The 11,810-nt window shown below is 38.5% G+C and overlaps 1 protein-coding gene across 1 annotated transcript in view; it reads left to right on the forward strand.

Annotated features, from left to right (window-relative positions):
• The window catches only part of LOC135219237 (leucine--tRNA ligase, cytoplasmic-like), a 29,610-nt gene extending 19,102 nt beyond the window's left edge, over positions 1-10,508 (forward strand). The window contains exons 5-6 of the mRNA XM_064255829.1: positions 2,763-3,037; positions 7,657-10,508. Coding sequence (XP_064111899.1) covers positions 2,763-3,037; positions 7,657-10,477 — 3,096 coding nt within the window. The 3' untranslated portion in view covers positions 10,478-10,508. The remainder of the gene's footprint in view (positions 1-2,762; positions 3,038-7,656) is intronic.
• Positions 10,509-11,810: the final 1,302 nt, after the last annotated feature.

Below are 11,810 nucleotides of genomic sequence, written 5' to 3' on the forward strand. Positions count from 1 at the left end.
GTGGTGTTTTTGTAGGGCTTGGACCCCTTTCTCTATGCAATGTAAGAAGCCTAATGCACCGACAAAATTTCTTCTCAACATTTCTGTTCCTTCAAAATTTAACAAGATATTAGGCCATTTGATGCTAAACAGTCTAATGTCTTATTGAGTATGTACTGTATATGTATGCTTGGTAGCCAATGGTCTTATCCCTGGCTAGAGGCTTCCACTAATGTAGAGGTGCGTCAGGGCTACTAAGCCACACCCTACATGGTTAAGATGAATGCCAACCAGAGGCAGTATCTACCTGCAACAGCTCTTTATCTGGTAAGGAACAACAAACATTACGTATATCATTGCTAGCAATTTCATTTTCTCTTAACTCATTATCATCAGTAATGTTTGGGAATAGAAAGAGTGCATTTTTTCCTACCTCTAGTGCAATGTATGATTCAGCAACGTAATTACTTGATAAGTTACATACATAAAAATGACATTTTTATAGTAAAAATAATTTATAAATACCAAGTAATTATGAATCAAAGCCCTCCTCCTCCCCTCATATGGATGTAAGGGCAAAAAACAAGTGACAGCTCTCAGCTGCTTTGTCCCTTCCTCATCCTAAAAGTGGGTGAGCCCCATTAACCTACACAAACTAGCATTACTGCAAATTTCAAAATTTATTTTGCAGGTGAGTAAAACTTTAGACAATATAATTACTTGATAAGTAGTATAAATAATTTTTGTTTTATGTCATTTTAATTTAGTTTCCTTTTCTCTCTGGGGTCTACATTTAATGTTTCGTAGCACTGCAATTTCCAGTTGGTTTCTTTTTGAGTAAAAATCAGGTTTTCATGACACATTTTTTACCAAGCGGTAATTTTGCCAATCATATTTTATTGAATTTGTTTTACTGATTTGCATTTGGTTTAAAGGCAAATTGATCAAACATACCATCACTCTCCTTTAACATACTCATAATATTAAGAATATTATGCTTTTAACAAGGCAGTGTATGTAATTTTTTCATGCATTTTCATTGTTTTACATAAATTATATTTTTCCTTATTGTTATTAACTCAAATTTGATTTAGGGTGAGTAAATAAAATCCCAAAGTTATGAAATATCAAATAATGACTTATCACTTGAGTATCCATTCAGTTTCAATCTTTTTCAGTGAGAAATTGAAGCATACAAATTTAGAGAATTGTTTCACTACAAAATCTTAAGTATCCGTTCAGTTGTAATCTTGTCAGTGAAACGGTGAAGCATACAAAGTTAAGTGAGACAGAGAAGCTTAAAAATTTAAAGAATTGTACCAAAATTTGCCAGTTTTTTTCAAATTCTTGTTCTGTGTTTGGCCTGCTAAGACCATGCCACACAAGTTGAAAATGATTAACCCCTTCTTTACCGGGTGGGTGAGCAGAATGTAAACATTGTGTTCGCTGCCGAACTGAATCTCTCGGTAGTGACTCGAGTTTGGAGGGGTGCCCATCGTAAAAATATTTGCCAAAAATACACTAATCAAGACAGGCTAATGAAATTATCAGGTATTATTAGCACTATAATAACGCATATTCTCTGTTAGTTTTATCATCCTACAGGGAAAATAAATGATTTTATGAAAAAAAATGTGAAACTCAGTGTCCCTTGTACAAGGGACACTGGTGGTCGATGAGAAAACTACGGTCTTGAATAGAAATTCGGTCTTACAGAATGTTGGTATATTGCACCTGGAACATGCACATAAAGTATATCAAAATAGAACAGTAAATAAGCACGTAATAACAAAAAAAAAGAGCAAAAACTAAAGCGAAAGCCCCGCCAATAAATATGGAAATCGCAAATTTTATAGTATATCTTTCAAAAATTGGGCGATGTCATTTTCTACGTTTTCTAAGATTAGTTTCATCACAGAAAACAACTTTAGGGGCATTAGGGGTATCTAAACTAATTTTTCAAGTTTCTTGTCCTCAGAAAAAATCGCTTTTTTGCTTTTTCTCTGGTTTGGTTTTTTATATATAAAGTTACTATAAGGCTTTATTTCTACCTTCATTTATCTGGTGTTCATATCTTTTATTTGTAAAATGTAATAAGTGAATAAATAAATAAATACAGTAAATGATGATACAACTGGTTTTTACTTGGGTAGAAGTTATTACATGTTTACGCTTGTCTGGTTTTGTGATTTTTTGTTGAGACGCAGTTCATCTGTCACCTACACACTACTATAAGCAGTAATAATACTATTTTTTGGGGTTCAAATTCAATACGTTCTGGCATCGTGTCATACTGTTTATTTTGCTCCAACTCTTCAAAACCGAAATTACAGAATGATTGGAAGTCCCTATCTGAAAAGAGGAGTTTTGGTGGTACTATGTGTACCACCTTTATGCACCCGGTGCGGTATAGTAGACTTCAATGGTGGTACCCACCTACCTCCAAACAAACTTTCGGTAATGAAGAGGTTAACTATACCTGAGTTGAAAAGCAGAAAATGAAATCTGTATTAGAACACAACACATTACTTTGTAATTATACCTGTCACTCGGGACTCAAAAGAAGGAAGTATTAGGAAAGTTAGCATTAAATATATACAAAAAGGAAATTTTTGACTGCTGTAGGCTTATAGAGAAATACTACAGTAAATTGTGAAAAATTTAATAGTTAATTTAAAGAAGATTGTATGTTGTAATTTAATCACCTAACCATTTGTTAACACAGATTGATTTGTGTTTTTAAAAATCTTCACGCTTTTTCTTTTTTTTTTTACTGATTACAGAGCAAAGCTGTGGCCAAATCAGGAGGTATGAAATATCAGTGGCAGATTATGAGAAGTCTTGGTCTTGGGGATGATGAAATAAAGCAGTTCACTGATGAAGATCATTGGCTAAAATATTTTCCCCCTCACTGTATTGCTGATCTCAAACGTGTGGGGCTCCATGTGGACTGGAGGAGGTCCTTCATCACTACAGATCGCAACCCATACTATGATTCATTTGTGAGGTGGCAGTTTATTCGGCTGAAAGAAAGGGGAAAGATAAAGTTTGGGAAGAGGTGAGATTATTAGTACTTGAAATTGTTTTAACTAGAAATTTGGACCAAACAGAGGTAATGCTTGAAAAAAGTACTGTATTGCAGAGTGAATGATATTGGGAATATTTAAAAAGTATGAAAGAAACATATATGAACTAAAATGTTCTATTTTCTGGATACCATATTTGTCAGCATATAAGGTGGGACTGTCATGTAAGACACTCCCTAGTTTTGAAGAACACATTCTGGAAAGAGTAATATACCCCTCATTCCCCTAATTGTTGTAATCATTCCCACTATAGGTTATTTTTGAACACACACTAGTCAAGTGCAGTTACTAAGTGGCTGCATACTGTTATCTACCTAATCAAGAATTTATGCTTGAGAGGTGTATGGAAGCAATGGGCTTGGTTTGGTTTTGTGCGAGACCTAATGAATGGAGGCTCACTATTTTTTCTGTCTCTTTGTAATGCCTTGAAAGGAACAGTGTGTTGTGGTTGTCTTAAGATACTGTATTTATTATTATTGTTGCAGTTTTCTGTCACTGACATATATTTAAGGAAAATTGCAACTTTGTGCTATTTATGGAAGAAAACTTGAATGAAAAGAGTAATTTTGGATATCTAATTGCCAATAGTCTTGGTGGAGGTTTGCAGTAAAGGTAATTCATTTCAAACTGAAGCATGTCTACACAAAAGAGGTTTGTGTATTTGTGAAACAAAAATTAGTATAAATGTTCCTACAATGTAGGTCCTTTACTTTAGGAATTACTTCAGCTAAGGCTGGAAAATGGCTGTTGAACTTTCGAACAAGGTAGCTGTAGTTAGGCAGTCAACTACTGTCCCGGTAACTAGGAATCCTGTTCCGACTGGACATCAACATTACAGGTTGCTTTTGGTTGATGTCTAGTGAAGATGTGTTGCTGCACACCTCTGCTGTTCAGCTGTTTCTTCTTTCCCTGGTGGGATCTTTCTGCTTTTGTGTACTGTGTATATTAAGGTTGTTTGTGTAGAGGAAATGCAAACCCACACTCCTTCCAGCTCCCCTTCCCTTCTGAGAGTGGGATCAAAGGAAAGAAGGGGAACCGCTTGGGGCTGCATTCCACCCCAGCTGTTGCCACTGGTAGGGGGTGTCTATCAAGCCATTGGGCAGCACGGCAGCAATATGGAGTCGAGACCTGGGTAGTGGATGTCCTTTGGGAGGGATATCTACTTCTCTTCTAGTCTCGGCCACCCCCTCACCAATGTTTCTGTCCGTCTTCAAACACATATCCCTGGTTCAACCAAGGATCTAGCACCGAGGCAAGAAGTGCAATCCATGCTGTGCGAGCAATGGCAGTGTGGAAGTCATAAGAGATCAGTCAACAGGTTTTTACAGCCAGGTCTTTCTTGTAAAGAAGACTTTGGGAGGCTGGAGACTGGTAATAGATCTCTCTCCCTTGAACCTTTTTGCCTGACTCGATTCATGATGGAAACGGCACGCTTCTTGTTTGCCTTTGTCAGGGAGAGAGACTTCATGCTTATGGTGGACTTGAAGGATGTGTATTTCCAAGTACCAATCCATCCGTCCTCCCACAAGTACCTTAGCTCAGTCTTCGGGGAGACGGTGTACCGGTTCAGGGCACTTTGGTTCGGGCTCTTGACTGCTCCTCAGGTGTTCACCCTGGTTTCAGCTTGGCCTTTTCGCAAGGGATTTGTCTATTGAGGTAACTAATGATTGGCTTGTCCTGGCGAGCTCTCACTTGCAGTTGGTACAGGACAGAGATTGCTTTCTGGATTTTTTCCACAATCCAGGGATTGTGATAAATTTTGAGAAGTCCGATCTCAACCCCAAGCAAAGGACAAAGTACTTGGGCATGCTGATATATACAGTAGCAGCTTTAGGTTTTCCTGTCGGACCCTCATATCAGCAGGTTCAGTAAGGCAGCACAGATGCTCCTGTCTTGTTAAGACCAGCCTATTTGGCAATGGCAAGTCATGATTGGTCACCTGTTGTCCTTGGAGAAGCTGGTCCCTCATGGGCAGCCTCACCTTTGGTCTCTCCAGTGGCGACTGAAGGAGTTTTGGTCCTAGGCTTTGGACTCAATCCCTTCCCATACCCTTGTCTGAGGAGGTGAGAGAGGATTTAGGCTGGATGACAGGAACCTTTTAATAGGAGTAGAGTTACATACTCCCCCTCCGGACAGCTTCTGTTCTCAGACGCATCGACTGAGGGTTTGGGGCACACAGCTGGAGGAATTTGCTGACCTCAGATATGTAGAACCATCACAACAAGCACCTTCACATCAATATCCTGGAACTCAAGGCTGCCTTCTTAGCCCTCCAAGAATTCCAGGATCGAGTGATGATCCTCTGTGGTGTTAATGAGCTACAACACCACGGTGGTGGCATATATAAAAAAGCAGGGGATCTCTTATTCCTCCCGCTTCACCAGTTAGCAGTGCAGGTGTATGAGTGGGTTGTGACTCGGTGGAGCTGTCAGCCAGATACATTCCAGGCAAGAGGAATATAGTAGCTGACAAGCTTAGTCACCAGAATCAGGTGATAGAGATAGAACGGTCCCTTCACACAGACATGGCGGAAAGGTTGTTCAACCTATGGGGGTGACCAGTTGTAGATCTGTTTGTCACCCAGCATAACAGGAAGCTGAGGCTGTTTGGTATCCTGATCTGCTAGCTCCTCTCTCCAAGGGACCAAGAGACATCCCTCCCTGGCACCACCTTCAATGTCAACCCCACATAGACCAGTACCATATGGCAGTGCAGTCCCTGTGTCTTCACGACTGGAGATTATCCACCATCTCTTGTGAGCGAGAGGCTTTTCTCGCGGAACAGCAGTAGAGAGAGCAGGATTCTTGGACAGTCCTCTTCAGCATTATACGTACCAGGGAAATGGGCTATCTAATGTGGTTAGTGTTGTAGATGGGGTCTCTCTCCAGTCAATGCTACTATTCAGCAGGTCGCATACTTCTGTTTCCTCCTCTTTGGAAATATCAGTGCTCATGAGAAGCTTCTAAAGGTCTTGCCCTTGCCCACCCAGGGATCTCAGGGCTCCTGAGTTTGATGCGTCTATTGTCTTGAGGAGCCTGATTCATGAGTCATACGAACCTTTACGAGAGTTGTCAGACAAGGATCTGACCCTCAAGACTGTTTTTCTGCTTGTGCCGATGCTTACCCTGGTGTCAGTGAAAAGTTGGAGATTTCACAGTCTTTCCATTGATTTTAAACACTCGAGGCGATGGGGATCGGTTATGCTTAATTGTCTCCCAGACTGTAGTTAAGACTTGGAACCCATCGGTCCCTGACACTAGGTTCAAGTCCTTTTCTGGATGACTTACCGGGCCTGAGTGTTGACAATTTTTCATTAGTATGGGAGTGCCCAAGGAAGAAGTGTCCAAGAACACTTTCTTTCTGGCTTCGTGGGACAATAAGCAAATTGAACTCTGCTGAAGGAAGGGACGACACCGTTTACTTTTGTCCAAGAGCTCATGAAGTCAGAGGCATTGGTCCTTCACTCGCATTCTGCAGGAACCTGTTTGTTCCTAAGATGCTGAAAGGGAAGGTGGTGGTGGTGGTGGGGGGGGGGGGGGGGGGGGGGTGGTGGTGGTCATGACAGACCACATTTACTTCTTTATACCTTCGTGATATATCCAACAAGTCCTTGGACACTTTTTCCATAGGACCCATGGTCGCTGCTCAACAAGTTGTGTAGCTTATCCAGCTCCTTTAACAATCAAGGTTGCATCTCGCCTTTGATGTACAGTATGAATGCGAATATGAATGAGAGAGTGACTGGCTCTCCTTCTCCTTTCATCTTTCTTTCTCCTTTTGGGCAGTGTGTGGACACGCTGTAACATGCTGGAACTGGCAGCCGTTATCCTTCGAGCGCCCATTCTTTGCTCCTTGATTAGATTATAGAAACGTATGTACTGTGCTTTCCCTAGCAATAGGGAGAAGGTTTTTGACATATGACAAACTCAAGGCTTGTATTTGCCTTAGTGTTTCCAACATTAAAGGTTCTTTTTGCCTTTTCATATGTAGTTATGTTTATCTCTCTCATATGAATTGGCTTGGAAGTTTGACTTTTGATCCCACGGTTCCTATTCTCCAATCAAATAGTCAAAGGCTTGATTTCCTTCTTGGCTCATCGACCAGGAAGGGAACTTAGATATGACAAGCGCCAGTCAGTTTATAGAGACTATCAGATTCCTCCCTCCAACCAGTGTGTCTTCCTAATGTAAAGGACTGAGGGTTTGTATTTTGTGTAGGAGCAAATCACAATTTTTAAAAGGAAATTGTATTTTTCCTACCTATACAAACCTGAGGTCATTTACATAGGTGCCCTGAATCTGATAGCTGGGCCTAAAGCAAATTGGAATGCTATGTCTGGCTGGGACGGGACTCCTGACTGCCAGACGGTAGTTAACCGCGACGTTTGTAAGTTCAATGGTCGTTTTCCAGCCTTAGCTGAGAGTAATTCCTAATGTAAAGGACTTCAGTTTGTATAGTTAGGAAAAGTACAATTTACTTTTAAAATTGTTAAAAATTGTGATATTAATAAATTGCAGTAAGTCTTGCTTAGTTTAATTTTGGAAACTTTTAAGGAGTATACCTATGACTAACCCTTATCTTATGTTTGCAGGTACACTATTTATTCTCCCAAAGATGGCCAACCTTGTATGGACCATGATCGTTCAACAGGTGAAGGTGTGGGTCCCCAGGAATACACTCTTATCAAGATGAAAGTTCAAGAACTGAAAGGGAAACTGGCTGGATTAGCTCCCAAGCCTGTATTTCTAATAGCAGCTACATTAAGGCCAGAGACAATGTATGGACAAACCAATTGCTGGCTTGGACCTGATTTAACTTATGTTGCTGTTGAGACAAAGGCTGGTGAGGTAGTTATATGTACTCGCAGGGCTGCTAAAAATATGGCTTACCAAGGTATGCTGAAGTTTGAAAATGAAGTCAAGCCCATTTTGGAACTTAAAGGACATGATCTGATGGGAACAAAACTACGAGCTCCACTCACCAGTTACAAGACTATCTACACTCTTCCAATGTTAACTGTAAAGGAAGAAAAAGGAACAGGTGTTGTAACATCTGTACCTTCTGATGCTCCAGATGATTTTGCAGCTCTCATGGATTTAAAGAATAAACCAGCTCTTCGTGAGAAGTATGGAATTACTGAGGAAATGGTTAATGTGGAACCTATTCCTATTATTGATGTTCCTGAATATGGGGCTCTGAGTGCACCCACTATTTGTCAAGCAATGGGTATCAAATCTCAGAATGATAGAGACAAGTTAGTTGAAGCCAAAGAAAAGGTTTACCTTCGAGGGTTTTATGAAGGTATGTTACTTGTTGGAGAATTTAAAGGAAAGAAAGTACAAGATGTTAAGAAAGGTATACAGGATATGTTGGTTAAAAGAAATGAAGCAATGATTTACCAGGAGCCTGAGAAACAGATAATTTCGCGCTCAGGTGATGAATGTGTTGTGGCTCTTTGTGATCAGTGGTATCTTGATTATGGTGAGCCAACATGGAGGGCTGAAGCCCAGAAAAATCTAGATGCCATGGAAGTATTCCATGATGAAGTGCGAAGAAACTTTGAGGCTACTCTGGACTGGTTGAAAGGCCATGCTTGTTCAAGGACATATGGTCTAGGGACTCGCCTTCCCTGGGATGAACAATGGTTGATAGAATCTCTGTCAGATTCTACCATTTACATGTCTTATTATACTGTTGCACACATACTTCATTCTGATGTTTATGGAACAACAAATAAAACTTACAATGTTAAACCAGAGCAGATGACACTAGATGTTTGGGATTTTGTATTTTGTCAGACGAACGCAATGCCCAAGACTACCATTCCTAAGAAAACCGTAGAAAAGATGCGTCAAGAATTTTGTTACTGGTATCCTGTTGATTTGAGGGTATCAGGAAAGGATCTTGTTCCCAATCACTTGACATACTTCATTTATAATCATGCAGCCATGTGGCCTACACAGCCAGATAAATGGCCAAAAGGAGTTCGTGCAAATGGACATTTGTTACTTAATTCAGAAAAGATGTCCAAGTCAACAGGAAATTTCCTTACTCTTACTGATGCATTAGATTGTTATGGTGCTGATGGTATGCGTCTTGCCTTGGCTAACTCCGGTGACTCTGTAGAGGATGCCAATTTTGAAACACAAGTTGCTGACTCGGGAGTACTCAGGTTATGGACCTTTGTTGAATTGGCAAAAGAGCTGCTTGCAGAGAAGGACTCCATGCGCACAGGAAGTGACTCTACTGTAAATGATGAGATGTTTATATCAGAGATGAATTTGAAGATTCGAGAAACTGATGAAAATTTCAAAGCAATGATGTTCAAGGAAGCACTTCGTACTGGGTTCTTTGAATATAGTAACCTTTTCCATCAATACCGTGAGCGAGCTCAGGTTCAGACAGGCATGCATTGGGACCTTGTTTATCGTTATCTAACAACTCAAGTTCTTATTCTTTCTCCAGTGTGCCCTCATATTTGTGATTATGTTTGGAGAAATATCCTTGGAAACACAAAATCTATTTTACATTCTAGTTGGCCAACAGCTGACGAACCTAACCTGTCACTTGTTAAGGCTTCAGAATATCTTGCAGATGCATCTCACAGGTTCCGTTTACGTTTGAAGTCTCACATGACTCCAGGTAAAGGAAAGCGGGAGAGTGCTGTTGTACCTCAGGCTCCTTCGCATGGAACCATTTGGGTAGCAAAGACTTTCCCAAAATGGCAGAGTACCATTTTAGAAACTATGCATGGACTCTACAAATCAAATAATAATTGCTTACCTGATAACAAAGTTATTTCTAAAACTCTGGGAAGTATTACAGATTTGAAGAAGTACATGAAGAAAGTTATGCCTTTTGCTCAAGCAGTAAGGGAAAGGATGAACATCCAAGGAGAAAAAGCTCTGTCGAACACTGTGGATTTTGATGAACGCAAAATTTTGGAAGAGAACTTGGACTTCCTCCGTGGTACTTTGGACTTGGAAGGAATTGAAATTCGCTGGACAGAGGAATGTGAAAGTGAGCGCACTCAAGAGGAAGTTGTTCCTGCTGAACCTTTCCTAACTTTTACAACTGCACCCAACATTGTTGTGACTTTAGTTAATCCTCAGCCGTATAATGGTATCTTCAGTTGTGAGCTTCCTATATTTGATAACGATACACCAGCCTCCATTTTTGCCCGTTTGAGACGCCAAGAACGTTGTATAAAACCATCCATGAAGTTATCTTACTACCGATATACAGATACAAACTTTGGACCTCGCATCCTTCCATCACTAGCAGAGCCACTGAAAGGTACTGAAGCTATTCCTGAAAATGCAATATTAAATTTGAAGGACAACAGAGTATTCCTATGTTTTAATGGAACTTCATTATGTATTGGGAGTAAAATAATGTATATGGTTCAATAGGATGTAATTTTAATATATTCTATTAAATGCCTTAACGCGTTTCAATAAATACTAAGCATACTTTTGACATTTTATGCAGTTCAAAAGAGGAAAATAACAAATTTTTTCCGTGAAAATAGAAATGTATGTGATTTTATCTTTTACCAAAGAACTTTAAACAAGAATTTGGAGAATATATATATATATATATGTATATATATATATATATATATTATATATATATAGATATATATATATATATATATATATATATATAATATATATATATATATATATATATATATATATATATATATATATATATATATATATATATATATATATACATATATATATAATTTATAATATTATATATAATTAAATTATATAATATATATATATATATATATATTATATATATATATATAATATATAATATATATCCCTCGATATAATATATATATATAATATATATATATTTACCCTATATATATATATATAACTCTCTTACGCCGATTGGACGTATTAAACGTCTAGTCAAAATGTCTCCCGTATGCCGATTGGACGTATCATACGTCGGCTCAAAAAAGTTTTTTTAAAAATTCGCGGAAAAATACTTATAGGCCTACCAGCCAAAAACTTTTGAATCACGCGCCTTGGGGGATGCTGGGAGTTCACGGATCAAGGCGTTGTTTTGTTTACAATCGCTACGCAATCGCGCAAGCGCGAATTTCTTTCTTATTGCACTAAAAAGTATCAGTAACACATCTCAAAAATTATTTCGTCACTTTGACATAATTTTTGCACCATTTTAAATTATCCTTTTCATGAAGTATTATATATGAAAATGTGCGCAATTTCATGTAAAATACAACAAAAAAATACTCATGATTGTAGCTTTTATCAGTTTTCAAATATTTTCATATAAATAACGATAAGAGCAAAAATTTCAACCTTCGGTCAACTTTGACTCTACCGAAATGGTCGAGAAACGCAATTGTAAGCTAAAATTCTTATATTATAGTAATATTCAATCATTTGCCTTCATTTTGCAACAAATTGGACGTCTCTAGCACAATATTTCGATTTATGGTGAATTTATGATAAAACTTTTTCCTTACGTTCGTGCGAAAACTTTCGATAAATTTTTTCGTGCGATTGTCCTAATGTTTGCACCCTTTTAAATTTGCCGTTACATAGTTTTATATATGGAAATGTGCGCAATTTCATGCACAATACAACAAAAAACAACCCATGGTTGTAGCTTTTATCAGTTTCGAAATATTTTCATATAAATAACGTTAAGTGCAAAAATTTCAACTTTCGGTCAACTTTGACTCTACCGAAATGGTCG

This window comes from Macrobrachium nipponense, chromosome 1 (assembly GCF_015104395.2).
Source record: "Macrobrachium nipponense isolate FS-2020 chromosome 1, ASM1510439v2, whole genome shotgun sequence".
Classification (NCBI taxonomy): Eukaryota; Metazoa; Arthropoda; class Malacostraca; order Decapoda; family Palaemonidae; genus Macrobrachium; species Macrobrachium nipponense.